The 16,791-nt window shown below is 36.5% G+C and overlaps 1 protein-coding gene across 1 annotated transcript in view; it reads right to left on the bottom strand.

Annotated features, from left to right (window-relative positions):
* Window positions 1-253: 253 nt before the first annotated feature.
* Window positions 254-16,791, bottom strand: part of LOC103037205 (transmembrane protein 65) — a 100,290-nt gene continuing 83,752 nt past the window's right edge. Inside the window, exon 8 of the mRNA XM_022674134.2 lies at window positions 254-5,639. Coding sequence (XP_022529855.1) covers window positions 5,502-5,639 — 138 coding nt within the window. The 3' untranslated portion in view covers window positions 254-5,501. The remainder of the gene's footprint in view (window positions 5,640-16,791) is intronic.

The following is a 16,791-nucleotide window of genomic DNA, read 5'->3' as shown; positions in this document are numbered from 1 at the left end:
GTAACTAATTAGACCCTCTGGACAAACACAGAGTTTGGTTGATAACCATAACTGTGAACAGCTGAATATAAAATAATGACTGCTGCTGCGCAGGGCCACACTTTAGCTTGATCGAACACATTTTATCTGAAAAAGTTTCCCAACTGACCTGAACGTTTTCCAATTTGGAACAAAAGATAACATCAGAAAAGATCATATCAAGGTGGAACAAGGTTGAGTTTCAGTGAGTCACTTTTGTATTAAGATAAGAATATATATAAGAACTCAAGACCTACTTTATTGATTTTTTTCAGTAGAATATTAGTTTACTTATACAGGGTTTTCTACATAAACATGAATAAAATGTCCTTTTAGACATCAGTACTCAGTGAGCTTCATCTCTGCTGTTTTTTATTAGTTAAACATAATGCTGTAGTATCTTCATCAGACTTTTAGAGCATTCTTGGTAGGTTTTCCAAGTTTAATGTTTAATGAGCAACTTTCTTAATAACACATGCAAATTAAGGCAGGACTTCCTAAACAGAAATAATTACATTGGTACAAAGCAATCCGTTAAAAGAGTGTTTTAATAAATAGTTTAATATGCATGCAGGTATAAAACGGTCTCTTTCTTCCTACCTCCTGTACTCTTGTGGCCCTAAGCAGGTTTTAGAATGCATAGTCACTACAAGCCAGAGTAAGTCTCAGATTATTTTAGTGCACAGCAATCAACACAGAACACATCTCTCATTCACACTTTAATCTTTTCAGATACATATACGGTTATATATACAGTACCAGTCAAATGTTTCAGTGTACTTTTTTTATTGTAATTGTGCTCAATGTCCAAAAGTTTGAAGATTCTAATGAATGCTTTCACTTTTAACATTGCACCCATTGCACAAACACAGTTTGTCTAATCTGTTCAGCAAAGTATTGCCAAACTCTGGAGCAGATAAACACAGGATTTTAGAAGAAACCATAAATTAACATGCATCCAAGTTCATGTTTTTTTCTATATTTTTTTTCTCCCAATTTAGCGAGGCCAATTGTCCCACCCATTCAGCTGCTACTCAGCTGCATATCCCCCATAACAAGTGATGCCACAACACAAGGAGGGTGAAGACTAGGACACGCCTCCTCCAACACATGTGAAGTTAAGACTCCGTCTCTTTTCAACCGAGTAGCATCACTGCACGCCAATTGTGCTCTCTCCGGACAATGGTAGCAGATGGCAAACTGCATGACCGGGATTCGAACTGGCGATCTCCAGATCATAGTGGAAGTGCTTTAGTTAAACCACTAGAACACTCGGCGCACAAGTTTATGTTTTTAATTATAGTCAAGATATTTTGATCTGAAAACTCGTAATTGAATTTATGAGCAAAATAACTACAAAAATAAAAAACATTAATACTTACTGAAGGGCAGAATTCATAAGGCTGCACAATACTTACATAAGCCTTTTGTGACCCCCTAATGTACAATAACCTTATACACATTTTGCAGATGTTATAACACTTATTAATGTGGAATTAGATAAAACTGGACAAAACTGATGTCTATTAGAATAAGCCATTATACATGCTTATGTTGGTTTTAGTCAGTAATAAGAAGTTTGGTCCAAATAGAGGCCAATTACGGACACAAGCCAAAAAAAAATTAAGGCTAAATGCAATGGTTACTTCAGAAGAATATGGAAGCGAAGGAAAGCTAAGAAACAAAAAACTAATGCTAGTCTAACAGGTAAGGCATAAACCCAGCTAACAATTTTTGGTTAGTAGAAAATGTTCTGCTGGTCACAGTTCTTCTTATGTTAAATCTTGCATTTTTATTTAATGTTCTTAGGCATTATGGTAATGTTGCTGCAATGTAATTTGTCAGTGATTTTATTTGTAGTTTTGGTAATGTTACCTTTAACGTTTTGATAACATTAGCATTTGCTTAGCAGGGAATGTTTTGTGAGAAACATTCTAATAATGTTATGTGATGCAAACCATAATTGTGTCACACATTTCAGAACATTACAGTAACATTGTTTCCGTAATGCTACGTGCTAACCTTCCTAGACTCGTCCCAAAAGTTACTGCGATAAACAATATTGTTGTTCTTTTAAGAACATTCAGTGTCACTGACATAACGATAACTGAATAGCAAAACAAAGCTACATTTTTACTAATAATAGTTTGGGAAGTATATACTTTTTTTCTTCACTTACTGCAGTTCACACTGTGTGTATCTAGTCGCAGTTATCGACGCATTGGTGTGGTATTGCATGAATTGCTAAAATACTGTTCACTGTTATTTTCTGTGAACAAACATACAAATACATACAAAATATAATATCACGATTATCATCAAATCATCAGTGCGCTTTTTTTAATTTTATCAGTCAGATTGTAAATAGCAGTAAAGCCACTTCACTGAAGTACAGCGTACAGCTTAGCATTAGCCCCTAACCGCACTAGCTCTTTCGCCATTCAGAGGTGGGTATTATCAGCCTGTAGCCTGCGCGTTTACTGTGTTAAAAAAGCAACGCGGGACGAACCGCTAGACATAAAGCCTTATAATACAGACAATTTTTGATAGTGAGCCTTATAACCTGGTGTGCGAAAAATATGGTTATATATTCTTTGGCACCTTTAAAAATGCTGCCTTTCAGTAGTATTAAGCAAACATTGTAAATTTCCCACCCAAACAAAAGCTTCCCATGTTTTTTATATTTTATTTTGATTGGTACTGTATATGTACATATACATATATATTCCATGTAGAAACATATTTGATATGATGATTTTGTCTTCATTCAAGCTTGACTATTTTGGAATTTACAATGAAAAATTTAAACACACACACACTTATAGTGAGTTTATCATGCCAGCTCTTACAGGCCTGTATGTAGGTGCTTGTGCTTACTTCTGTTCTCTCCCAACGTGACCAGGTCAACATGAGGTCAGTGAGATCCTGTTACCCTGATTCACGTTTAGCTGTCCGTAGATGTGCTCGACGCAGCTGAAAGCTTTCTATTGTTGAGATGGAGGCAGAGCATTTCTACGGTTATGGCGTCCTAGAATTTCTCATCTGACTCTCCATGTCGACACGTCTTGATCCTGTTCATATTCAGAACACTTCTTCAAATTCTCAACACTTCATTAAACAACACAGGGCAATTAAACAAACAAAAAGGAAACAAGATTGAAATTAGTGTGCAAACATTCAGCAGTAGTAAGAGATTAACATACAGACTGACTGTAATGTAACAGATATTTCCTGGGTCAGGTTTCCATTAACAGTGTGCATGTTTATGTGTTTACAGTGTGAGTTAAGCCAGGGTTGGCAACGGGAGTCTGTCAATGGATGCCACGCCTAAACGACGAATTTTCTTCATTATGGCCCCAGTTGGCCATCCCTGCATTAAGGCACATAACAAAACACATGGATGAAGAAATGTGGCTGAGGTATATGTAGTGAATGTGTGGGCATATATGTGTGTTTTTGTGCGTTGAAAGTGTTATGATAAACCCTTCCAATTATGCAGGAGTAAAGCTCATATTAATAAAGCAATATCAGAATATGAATATTCATTAGGAAGATATGCTCAGACTCTACATGCAGATCTTTTACTTTGTCTTCTTTTGTTTCAGTCCTGTGTCAGTATCGCCCACTGGTGGCAGGGTGGAGACATTTTTCAACTAATCATTGGTTCTAACAAAATAAAATGTAATAAAATAAATTCAGCAAATTAAGGTTCAGCAAAGACCCAGTCCAAAGATTTCCAGTTCACGTGGTCACCATGCAGGAAGGAATGTGCTGATCTTCTTGATGTTCTGCCTTCTAATGTAAGATGATGCAATGATGATACAACAGTTTATCCAATGGCAGTATCAGGTTCCAACACAGCTGCAGACACACTCAAATAGGAGGCGGTTCCTAAAGAAGACATGAATTCTAGAGCTTGGAGGCTGAAGTTCCTTATTTTTTGCTGACAACAAAAAGAAAGCGCTCAAACACAAATTTAACAACTCAGTCCATTCAAATTAACAGCAAGAACAGGAGTAACAATTCAATCCACAATTCAAATAACTTAACAGTACATGTCAGTTCAAATATTTCAAGTAAATTAGCTAATCTAAAAACTCTAAATGTGTCTCTTCTTGATTCAAAGTATCTCTACTTTCACAAATCAAATACTGCACACTTGTAAGAAACAAAACACTTAAAAGAAAAAAATAAAATAAATATAAAAAGTACTACATGCCAGCATTACGCAAAGTAGCTCATGCTAAATGCTTTCCAAAAGTCATTATTCACGGTTAGCCATGTTAAACATGTTAGCAGCTTTGGGCCCTATTTTAGTACATCTATAGGTGAGTCGTAAACCTTACACCTCTTAGCTTGATTTACGGCGCGTGCCAGTGTGTCTTTGCTATCATAGCGTCAGGAAAAGTACACCTCATACGGCACGAAATGCACAAAAGGCTCATACTTATTCCTCTTAATTAATTAAAATGGGTGTGTTTTGGGTGTAACGTGTAATAAACCAATCTGTTTGTCACCTCTCATTCCATTTAACAGCCAGGTGCGCTCTGGCTTTAGCGGAGAGCTATTTTAACGGCGCAGTGCTGCTTTCTTTGCTTCTCAGCAGAGGAAACTGACCTGCTTGTTTACGCTGTGAAGGTGCACAAACAGGTCATTTATAGGAACAGCAATGTTTTTTATGATTTAATTTTGTATTCTGTTTATTGTGGATGTAAAAGTTGGGTTTGTGCACTGCTGCATGTCCTTGTGGATGTAACAAGTGGGGGTGTACCCCCATTAGGCACCTCCAGCGCCTGCATTGCCAAGTTAGCAATGAACATCTGAATAATTACTGTTATCTAGGTTAATTTTAGACAGTGGTGCACCTGTGTTTTACATTGCCAAGATAGCAATACACCAGAAATTTATCTGAACAAACCTCACTTTCAGACCACCATGTCTATTGGCGTAGATATATTCACAAGCTCCGAAGCTACTTTAATGGCGCAGGCTGTTGGTGGGGTGTAAAATAACAATGGGCATCACAATACACCTTGCGCAGGGTGTAAGATAGGGCCCTCTGACTGAATTCGCTGTGTCTCTAGTGACACCCCAGTGTTCTGCACCCCTGCTGGCCTGTCGGCTTTACAGTTCTTTATGGGCTGTCAGCGTGACCTTCACCCACACCTGATGACATTTCGGTTATAAATCCTGAAGGAGGAACTCACAAAAAATATATATAAATAATTGAAGCATCAGCTTGAATGGCTGAAGGAAGCTCATTTGCTCATTCAATACCTCAGGAACTGTGTGCTGCCTGAAAGTCTGACCCAAGTACCTCAGAGTTCCAGAACAATGACTCTGTTGAAGAAATCCATGCGCATGGTGTTAGTTGGAGATGGAGTGCCTGCTGCAACAGGGTGAAATGATGCTGCAATCAGCAGCTCGAGGAATGGTTCAACCAGGGTTCTTTCATTTACAGGAGGAGCAGCAGTTCGTTCTCCTCATGCGCTTTTGGAGGTGACAGCAGGAGAAGATGTCTGCTCTTCCCCTCCCTCTTTTTTCTTCTCATCATCATCTTTGAAGAAGAGGAGGGGAAACATGCCTAGGATGCAGCCGATGCCCACTCCGATGGCTTTGCCCTGCAGGTGCAACACCAGAACAAAAAATCATGAGATGCAGTGCTTTTCTGAGAACTCCTGCTACAGAATTGGGTCAGCCCTGGGTCTTTGGAATGACATAAAGTCCACTCCAAAAGTATTGGAACAGTGAGGTCAATCCATTTATTTCTAGTGTAAACTAAAATCATTTGGGTTAGATATTAAAAGACAAATATGTGTCAAAAGATCAACATTCCAGCTTTTATCCCAAGAAAAATGGATGGGTTTAGACAGGAGGTGTTATCTTCAGAACTGTGTATCAAAAATTTAAATGTTGATCTTTTTGTCTCATATTCATCTTTTGATGTCAGTTTACAGCACAAATAAAGGGATCGGCCACACTGTTCCAAAATATTTTTAGAGGGGACTGTATATTCCACTATGTAGCCAATCATCAAGAGAAACAGCTCAATTAACTGCTACCAGTGATTATAGAACCCAGGACTGGAAACCAGAATCAAGGTCAACGCCTCAAGCACAGATTTAGGTAAAAACAGATAAGCAAACAAGTATTGAGTGGTGCTTTTTTCACTGTTTGGACTCAACTAGGTTATTGGCATCTTGTTCATCTAGCTCGCCCTGAAATAGAAAACCAAAAAATAACTTAATAACTAAAATAATCTATTTTGGTAAAAAAAAAACAAAAAAAAACTAAATAGATATTTTTAAATATACAGTACCAGGACACACCTATTCTAATTTATGTGTATTATATCCTTTTATTATTATGTTTTTAGATTGTAAATTTAATATTAAAGAAATGAAAGCTATACAGGAACACATGCACTTTTTTTTAATAAACAAACCAGAACATGTTTTATACTTTAAATTCTTCTCAGTAGCACATTTAGCTTTTAGGACATATCTGCACTCTCTTGGTATTTTAATCTCACAATGTCTTAATGAGGGAGGAGTTTCTGGAGGTGCTGAACAATAGATGCTGCTTTTCCTTCATGCTGTGAAGCTTCAGCTCATCCCAAACCACATTAAGTCACCATCTCAGTTCATCAGTTTTAGGTTGGGGGATTGTGGAGGACAAACCCTTTTTTTGTTTACTTTGTAATTCCACATGTGTGCCTTAATTGTTTTCATGTATTTTATATGAATCTACAAAGTAGAAAATAAATTAATTAAAGAAATAAAGAAAAACACTAAATGAGACGAGGTGTGTCCAAACGTTTGACTGGTACTGTATGAGCGATTTAGAAATGTTTTAAGTTCTGCCAAAATATTAAGAACCAGCACCATTTTCAGGTATCTTATATTTCTAATATATCATGTATATGTTTCTGAACTGTGTAAAAACAATATAGAAACAAAAGATTATCGTAGCAAGCAGCTCCCTTAAAACTTTCAAGCAGTTTTTACATTTTCTTCTATTTTAGTTAAAGAAAATGTGCAAAATATCATTCCATGTAAATAAATCTTTACAGGTTTTTCAACAGAAGCACAAGTTTATTTACTAAGATTTCCTCAGGCAGATTATTCGTAGATTTACACATTCTAGATTAGCTCCTTTTGAAAATCACTTTAAAACAGTAATTTGATTATTCAAATTATTCTATTAACCCCCCAGCCCTACCCCAAAAAGTAGCTGGTAATGTTTCAGGTCCTGTTGAATTCTATTTTTGTACATCTGTAACTCTTCAAAATAAACGTGGTATAATTTTACAAATTGCATTAAAACAAATGTGATCACTACTGTAGTGTGAATATTTTACAAATAGCTAGTTTGTGCTGAATGACTGCATGGCGTCAGCTACAGTGACTATTCTTTCTGTCCAATCAGCTCCCTGCAAGGTTTACACATCATTTGTTAGTACCTACTTGGCTCGCTTAGATCCACAAAAAAGTCAAGTACTGTGGGTAACATGCAGTAAAAATGCCATTACTGTATACCAGTACGATAGCGCTATAAACTAAGGATTTCTAGATAAGAAAATAATAAAAATTGTTTTAACCAATGATTTAATGAAGTCTGTGAGTCCATATATCAATAATACAATGTCCATGCATTGTATGCCTTTCAAACAAAAATAGACACACTTAGTTTTGAAAGTAACAAAAGTAGTTAAGCCTCATGGAGCTGTGTATTGTAACAGGCCAGAGAGAGTTTATTATGTAACATGTTTTTTATCCTTCACAGATCTACAAAGCTTTAAATTGTGTTATCCACTACAGCTTGTCAGCTGCCATCTATCCTGAAATGAAAAATGGATTCTGATATTACTGACCTTTCCATCCTCATCAATATTAAAATTAATCTGGCCTCAATTTTGTCCATAGTGACCTATTCAACATCAACCAGAGCATTAGAAGACAATGTTCAATTAAAATCTCACACCCCGGTGTGCTTATCATCCAGGACATCAGTCAATTTCTCAGAAATGAATTATTGAGATGTTAGAAAAGTTGGTGAAGCTGTTTTTCTCAGGCTGGCTCTGTTGGCCACTCAGCAGATATACAGTTTTTACCTCTGTACTAGCCATTATCACCTCCTCCAGGGACAGCACTGTCAGGTCTTATAATAATTGTTTATGCTGCAGAGACACACAACACTGCCTCTGAAGCTTTTATCTAAGAAGCACAATGCCAAGATTTAAGTTGTGTATTATTTTCTAGCATGAAAAAAAAACCCTGAAAGTTTGAAATATTTTTTTCTTTCTTTTCTTTTCTTTCTTTTTTTCTTTCTTCCTTACACAGTGCTCTATGTTTATACATATAAAATTTTATTTTTAAATTTCTCCCCAATTTTACTCAGCCAATTACCCAACCCACTCATTAGGACTGGAATGAAAACTCCTATCATTAGTGATGCCCCAACACACCAGGAGGGTAAAGACTAGCACATGCCTCCTCTGATACATGTGAAGTCAGCCACTGCCTCTTTTCGAGCTGCTGCTGCTGCTGCATTGCTAAGTAGCATCACAGTGCGATCAGAGGAAAGCGCAGCGACTCAGTTCCGATACATCAGCTCACAGACGCCCTGTGCTGATCAACATCACCCTAGGAGTGATGTGGGGAAAGAGTGCCATCTACCCACCCGGAGGGAGCGAGGCCAATTTTGCTACCTCTAATTGCCGACAGTGCTCTATGTTTTAATGTATTTTTCAGTTTTAAATCGATTTATAATGCACATGGAGTTTAAAGTAACAAAATATACAATTTTTACTCTTCATTAAACAGGCTATTTTGTTACTGTGCAATAGACAGACAGACAGATAGACAGACAGACAGAAGAAAACTCCAGACAGAAAACATATACAGCTGAGTCTGATACATTTACCTATTGAGTTTGGACTGAAATGAACTCCAATTAGTAAAACTATACCAAGTTTTTTTGAAGAGTTACTGATGTTCTTTGGTAACCAAGAACAGAATCCAACAAGGGCTGCAACATCGTCAACTACTTTCCAGGGTAGGGCGGGGAGGTTAATAGAATAATTTAAACAATCAAATTAAATTACTTTTTTAAAATTAATTTCAGAATAAGTTAATCTGGACTGTATATCCATATCTACATATAATCCTCTGGAGGGAATCTCAGGCATCTGTCAAAAATAAATTGAATAAAATAAAATACAAATAAAATAAATAGAATAAAATAGAAATTTAGGGAGCTGCTTGATATAATAACATTTTTTTATTTTGTTTTTATATAAGACTTAGGCCTATTTATCTTTGTGTGCACGATTTACAAACATTTACATGATTTATTATAAATATAACATAGCTCTAAATGGTGCTGGATCTTAATATTTTGGCACACCTACAAATAAAAATAAATGAAATTGCTTTTTATTTTGTTGGTATGGAAGAATTAAACACATTACTAAACCATAATTGAAAATCACTCATAGAGTACCAGTCAATGTTTGCACACACCTTCTCATTCAATGTTTTTCTTTATTTCTGTTTTTAATTTATTTTCTACGTTGTAGATTTATATTTAATACATGAAACAATTAAGGTACACATATGGAATTATGTAGTAAACAAAAAAGTGTTTGTCCTCCACAATCCCCTGACCTAAACCCAATTGAGATGGTGATTTGAGGTGATTTGCGATGAGCTGGAGCTTTACAGCGTGAAGGAAAAGCAGCAACTATTGTTCAGCTCATTCAGAAACTACTTCAAGAGTTTGATACATTTACTGTTGAGTCTGGACTGAAATGAACTCCAGGCTTGCTGAAAAAAGGCACACAGATGTCTGGATGCTTTTTTAAAGCTGCTGAGATAAACTCGCTTCCTGACAGACATGAATAGCACATCACAGTCCTTCACATCTTTTACTCAAAAAGCTCTGCTACAGACTCTCTACAACAACACTCTCCACATTAATGGGTAGGATAAACAGTTGTGGCCTGAACTGACAGTACAGAATAAATGTGTTCATGTTTGTGATTTTATAACCATAGCCATAGTAACTATGGTTTAATTCTGGTTGTTATCTATTGTTTTTCATTAATCTTGCATGCGCAAATGTTTGGCAATATACTGTTTTAATCGCTATAAAAAAGAAACATTTTCTTGCAGGGTTCCTGCACCATTCTAAAAGTCCAATTTAATGGTTTTTAAGACCTTTTTTTAGACTGCAATAAATATAATTTAAGACCCAAAAATGTAGTCATATTTTCTTTGGTACAAAATTATTTGTTGTATAGGAAATCAAAAATTATGCTAACGTTACTATGTTATCTAGCTTGCTGTTAATGTAAACTAGCTTGCCACAAACCTTAGTTTTCTCTCCCGTAACGTGGCTAACTCACCACTAACATTATTATGTTAGCTAGCTCTCCACTGACCTTAGTTCTCTCACCAGTAATGTAGCTAACTCGCTGCTAATTTTATTGTGTTAGCATGTTAGCTAGCTCACTGCTAATGTTACTATGTAAGTTAGCTCTCCACTAACCTTAGTTCTCTCTCCGCTAACGTTACTATGTTATCTAGCATGCTGCTAATGCTAGCTAGCTTGCCGCTAACCTTTATTCTCTCCCCAGTAATGTAGCTAGATAACTCGCTGCTAATGTTAGTATGTTAGCTTGCTCACCTCTTACATTTGCTAGCTCTTTGCAAACCTTTGTTCTCTCGTCAGTAATGCAGCTACATAAATAGCAGCTAATTTGAACATGTTAGCTAGCTCACCTCTAACGATAGCTAGTTCTCCGCTAACCTTAGTTCTCTCCCCGGTAGCATAGCTAACTTGCCGCTAACTTAAAATTTAAGACAATTTAAGAACTTAATTACCTGGATTTTAATTTAAGCTATTTTAAAACTTTTTAAGGACCTGCAGGAACCCTGTCTTGTTTTTTTGAAACAGAGAAAATAAATGTACAAAGAATTGACATAAGAACCAGAATAATAATAAACAGAAAGTGTTGCAGTTCTGTAAAAGTGGAGGAAAAAGACTTGCGTTAAACAAGTTTCGGTATTGGCTTTTACCATTATGAAAGAGCAGGATGATCTGCTAAATTGTGGTAAATGGTCGTGAACACAAAAGCTACTGTGATCCTCATTTGAGTGCAGGAGTGAGTCTTGGTGTCTTCTAGTGACAGTGATGAGTATTATGATGCTTTCTGCTGGTTTTGACCCTATGGCCATTATAGCTCAGCTAAAGGAGATGAAGACAGATGATAAGGAGGATAAGGTCACTTTTCACTGCAGGGAAGAATGGCCCTGAGCATGAAGGGTAACGTAGGGAGCACGCTTACAATCTGAGCAGGGCCTGGTTTTCTTGAGACGTTTAGCTAACTCTGAGAGGGCTTAATGACGTTGATATCTGCTAATTGACTTGCTGGGCCACCCTGATAGATGGTATGAAGCTTGTGCAGAGCTGGTAGCCTAAGTGCAAACTCTGAGGTAGATCTCCCAGAAAATAGTTGGGCTCAAGAAAATAGTCGGTGACGTAGGCGTCTGTTTTTTATTGGTAGACTTATTTTATATAAAGCTTTGGCAAGATAATAACAAATCAAACTGTTTAAAAAAAAAGTAGCACAAGTTAGAATGTTATGATCACACAGCTCTGTGGCTCACGCACACGTGAGCATCCCCACTTGTCTGCATTAGACTTGCAACACTGTGTGGCGCTGTTCTTAAAAAATACCTTTTTCTTAAATAATAGGTCTATGCTTCTTCAGTGTTGCAATGTTAATTAACATCACTCTATTCTCACAATGACAGTTTATTGGGCAGGGCAGGGTGGGGCAGGTTTGGGCAGAATGTGCTCGAGCCGGGTCGGATTTTTGACCCGATCTAAGCTCTACTCTGAGGTAGTAATCCTGAATGACATCTGTAGCCTGTATGCTAGCATGATGGATATATGTAGGACAAAGCCAGTTTCGATGTTGGACGAAACTTGTAGCTGTTGTGAAACTTAAAGCTCTCTATGTTGAATTTAGTAAGTATGCTATGTTTTGCAATTTAGCATGCTAACTTTCTAACTTCTTGAAACAGGGCAGGAATGTTAGACTGGACCAGCACCTTCAACAACAGTAACAGTCTCTTATAATTATTACAAAACACCATACACTACCTGGTCCTGATTTAGCAACACAGCAAAATGAAAAAGAGGTCGCAACTGGTTTAAAGGGTCCATTCTGGCGCAGAAAGATGCGACAATGCCTTAGTAAGCATTTGGCACTGCAGTAAAAAAGCTATCCACTACATTCTTCCATGCTTCATTTTTCTTAAAGATGCATCAAGCTTAGAACCACACTGTTGAGAATAGTATGGAACAGTGAAACAGGAACCAAGAGTTCAGAGCTTGGGGACCCTGTTTCTGTGATGGTCTGACTTATTTGTTTTTGTATTTGTTTTGGCTTAGAATCTCTCTATACCATGTCGTAATTCATTTGGATAAAGCTGAGAAACTCTCAACTCGTTCTGTCCTAATGCATGTTGCTAAATCACTGCTATAAATCCCATACTCCTATAGGAAATTAATGGTCTCCTGCCAGTTTCCAGATCAGGTGCATGGCAAGACATCCTGACTGCACATCTGCAAAAGATGTTACAAACAGCAAGGTGTCTGTTGCTAAATTGGCTCATAATTTGGTTCCTGATGTGCACAAATTACTAAATCTGCTAAAGCAGATTTATAATAGCAAAAAGCAGTGTTATAATAGCAAACCAGCTGAGCTCAAGGTATTAATGAGTATGAAAAGCACCAATGGGTGATGTTTTACATGAAACAAGGAGTCCAAAAAGTCGAGAAATATGATACAGGTAAAGTGGTGAATCAGTAATGGTAACTTAGGAAGAAGCGAATGGTTTGAAAGTCCATGTATCTGTTTTAAGGTGAAGGGTTTAGGTTTGCACAGTGAATCATTTCTATAGCAAGCGAATGGAGTAAACTATCCACTATGTCTTCTGTGAGAGTCTAGTTACATCCAGTTACACATAAGCAGGACAACAGGATGGATGTGAAAATGACTGTAAATAATTATAAACATGCTACTCAGAGCTCCAGCCCTGGTTAAAGATTTTTGTAAAGACTGAGTAAAACTCATTTGGCTGCTCATGTGGGTCTATTACCTGCGCTGCTGTGATTTATGCCTGCATGTGCTGTAGGAACATGGTGGCCTGCAGACCACCATTATTCAGATAAATCAGATCGATGTTAGCCCACAGATCTGGCTGTTGCAGTGGGTGTTATGATTTGCAACCTATTAAAAGTGCATTATTCACATGCTGCCATCTGCTTGTTTTTTGTGTAGTCAGAATTGTTGTCCAGGGATGGGGAAATTTAGCTTGTTGTTCTTGTAGTTCTAACAGCTCAGGGAGTTTTAAAATATTTCTTATAGATTTAAATGTGGCAACCAAAATAGTTTAGTTAAAATATCAAGAAGCACTTTAAGCTTAAAAAAAACTGCAGGTTCAAGTGGATTTTTCTGCACAAATGAAACAAAATAAAGCATCACTTAACATGCTCTGTATCTGTTTACTAGCTACCACTTTACAAACTAGCTGCTTTCCAGCTGAAATATATGACTGTAGAATTGTAGAATTGTAAAAGTTAACTTAGATTTAAGAGTAGAACAGCACTGCCGAGGTTAATCTTTGACTAGAATAGCACTGATGAAGTAAAGTAATGACTAGAATATCACTAATAAAGTAAAGTAATAAACAGAATAGCACTGATGAAATACAGTAATGAACATAATAGCACTCATGAAGTAAAGTAATGAACAGAATAGCACTAATGAAGCCAATTGTCAATTATTATGGCCCTGCAAAAGTAAATGCGTAATTAGAATAGCACTGCTGAATTAAATTCATGTTTTTTAAAAAGCAAGACAAAAATACAGTTTGTACTATTTTAATCTATTCAGAGTGAAAAAAGTAGCACAATTAAATCTGTAAAAAAATCCTTGTCCTGATTTCGAAATTCAGCTTCATGTTGTTGGTTTTCAGCCAAAAGTTTTAATTTTGGTGGATCTCTAATTTTTTATTCTTAGTTTAAAATATTGAATATGATGGGATCCTTTATATATATATATATATATATATATATATATATATATATATATATATATATATATATATATATATATATATAAAAACAAGACATGCTTTTGAGGACTGCTTAGCACAGATTTGAATGGCTGTAAATGTGCTGTGTGGGCCATCTGTTGGGTGTAAGTTTTTCTGACCAACTTTCAGAATCTGAGGCATCCTTTGTATCTGATCTAATGCCAGTGCGTATGCTTCCAGCCTGCCTACTGAAACACAAAAAATCCTCACACTCATTAAAACAAAGAGTCATTTTTAATGGCTTGTGCTACAACCAAGCTACAGTAAAGTGTCCCACTCTTCAACTTGCTGCCACTAAGACTTCTGTTTTAAATCCCAAACAGCTTGAGTTAGAAGGGGTCAGCTGAGCTCTGAGAAGGGGAGAAATTATTAAACTGTAGTTTTCTCAGTCAGTGATGCAGCAAAGCGTCAGGCATAATAAGTACAAATGGCTTACACTGTGAATTGGTGGAATGATAATATGAATATGAGTGACATTAATGAGAAGAGCTATGTAAAAACTGATTATATTTAGAATGCAGGGTCAACCTTCCTTTGAAGAACCCAGTATTACCCAGTCCTCATAGAGGTTAGGAACCTTTTTGTCCAGAAGAAAGATGGGGGACGTGCACTAAACAGTGTCTAAAACAAAAGCATGTGGAGACATTATTTGAATCATCACAGTGATGAATATTAGATGCTGCTGCTGTCTTCTCTTTGTGTGTTTTTATGTAAGGAAGCTGTGGGGTTGTGATGAATGAAACATGGAGGATCAATAAAGAACAATTCCCCATGAAATGTCAGTTTGCTGAAGAACATCTGGATGTGCTTTAAAGGATATTTCATCCTCTGCAGCCTGAACAAAGGCCTGAACATTATTTAGATTTAGATTTTGAGACATGTACAGCTTAAGAAAATATAAGAGACCACTTCAAAATCCTCTGATTCCACTATTTATATGTATTTTTTGAGTAAACTGAACATTGTTGTATTCTATAAACTATTGGCAAAATGTCTCTCAAATAAAAAAATAAATATTGTCATTTGGAGCATTTATTTGAAGAAAATGAAAAATGGCCAAAACTACAAAATATGCAGTGCTTTCAGACCTCAAATAATGCAAAGAAAACAAGTTCGTATTCATAAAATTTTAATAGTTCAAAAATCAATATTTGGTGGAATAACCCTGATTTTAATCAAAGCCTTCATGCATCTTGGCATGCGTTTCACCAGTCTTTCACACTGCTTTTGGGTGACCTTATTAAATGACCTTTACAAGCAGTTCAGCTTTGTTTGATGGCTTGGGACTATCTATCTTCCTCTTGATTGCCTTCCAGAGGTTTTCAATGGAGCTCAGGTATGGAAATTGACTGCCAACTCATTTAAATTTCAATCATAAACCCAAGATGACATCAAGTGACCAACAAAAAGAATGGCAAATGGCAGCTGGGGTGAAGTGCACAGAAGGAACAGTTTAAAACAGGCTCCTAGAGGCAGGGCTACAGTCATGTAAAGCTAGAAAAAGTCATTTATCAATGAGAAGCAAAGAAGAGCCAGGCTGAAGTTTGCAAAAGACCATATGTATTGGACTACAGAGGACTGCAGTAAGACCGTCCTTGATAAGTCCAATTTTCAAAACCAGGTTGTCTAATGGTTAGACGGAGATCTGTAGAGATAATCACAGAGTTTTGGAAATTTGGTGGAGTATCTGTGATGATATGGGGATGGTTCATCAAGCCATGTACAAGGTTATCCTGGAAGAAAACTTGCTTCCTTCTTCTCTGGCAATGTTCCCCAACTCTGAGGACAATGCTTTGTGCCACACAGCTTGGTCAATAAAAAAGGACCACCAGATCAAGACCCTGTCATGACCAGCCAAAGGTCACCCAAAATCATTGTGAAACCTGTCAAACCTAATATCCAGGACAAACTTTGCATTTCTTGTTGGGTTAAAACAGTGGAATAAGATATTCCTTATTCACACAGATATTTTTACATTCAGAGTCAGAAACTGTCAAGCTAATATTCATTTGACAACTAAATTCATATGACAACTTAATATTTTTAGAAGTAGAAACCTGTTTTCACAGCTGGAGAAAAGGGAAAATTTACCGGTAAGACAGAATCATGGAAGACTGAGTTAATAAACGTTGTCATATCTCTCTATGAATATGCTGGTTCTGTAGAAGAACAGCTTGAGGTGGACTGCTTGATTAGACAAATGATGGATATTCACTGATTTATTTACTGCCAGCAGTGAGACAACAATGTTTCAGTCGACTGGCTACTGGAGCTAAGTCAGATTTAAGTTCATTACATGAGACATTTCCACTTGACAGAAACTCAATAAAAAATACAGTGCCTTAATTACAAAACTCACACTACTGCCATATTAGGTTCCTACATAGAGTTATTAGATTTATATAATACTATTAATTAAGTTCTGATTAGAAATGTATACAAATCTTACATTTCTTACAAATCTTACAGAATGCAGCTAGGAACAAAGTTGTGACACATTAAGTTAACACCAAAAGATATACTATAACAATCAACTCAAAGTTTAGTTTGTGCCAGGGAATAACATATATATATCTTATTAGTGAATGAGTGTTATAAAGGT

This window comes from Astyanax mexicanus, chromosome 6 (genome assembly GCF_023375975.1).
Source record: "Astyanax mexicanus isolate ESR-SI-001 chromosome 6, AstMex3_surface, whole genome shotgun sequence".
NCBI classification, from domain to species: Eukaryota; Metazoa; Chordata; class Actinopteri; order Characiformes; family Acestrorhamphidae; genus Astyanax; species Astyanax mexicanus.
Note: the sequence above shows the minus strand (reverse complement) of the source record. Positions and strands in the feature narration are given on the sequence as shown.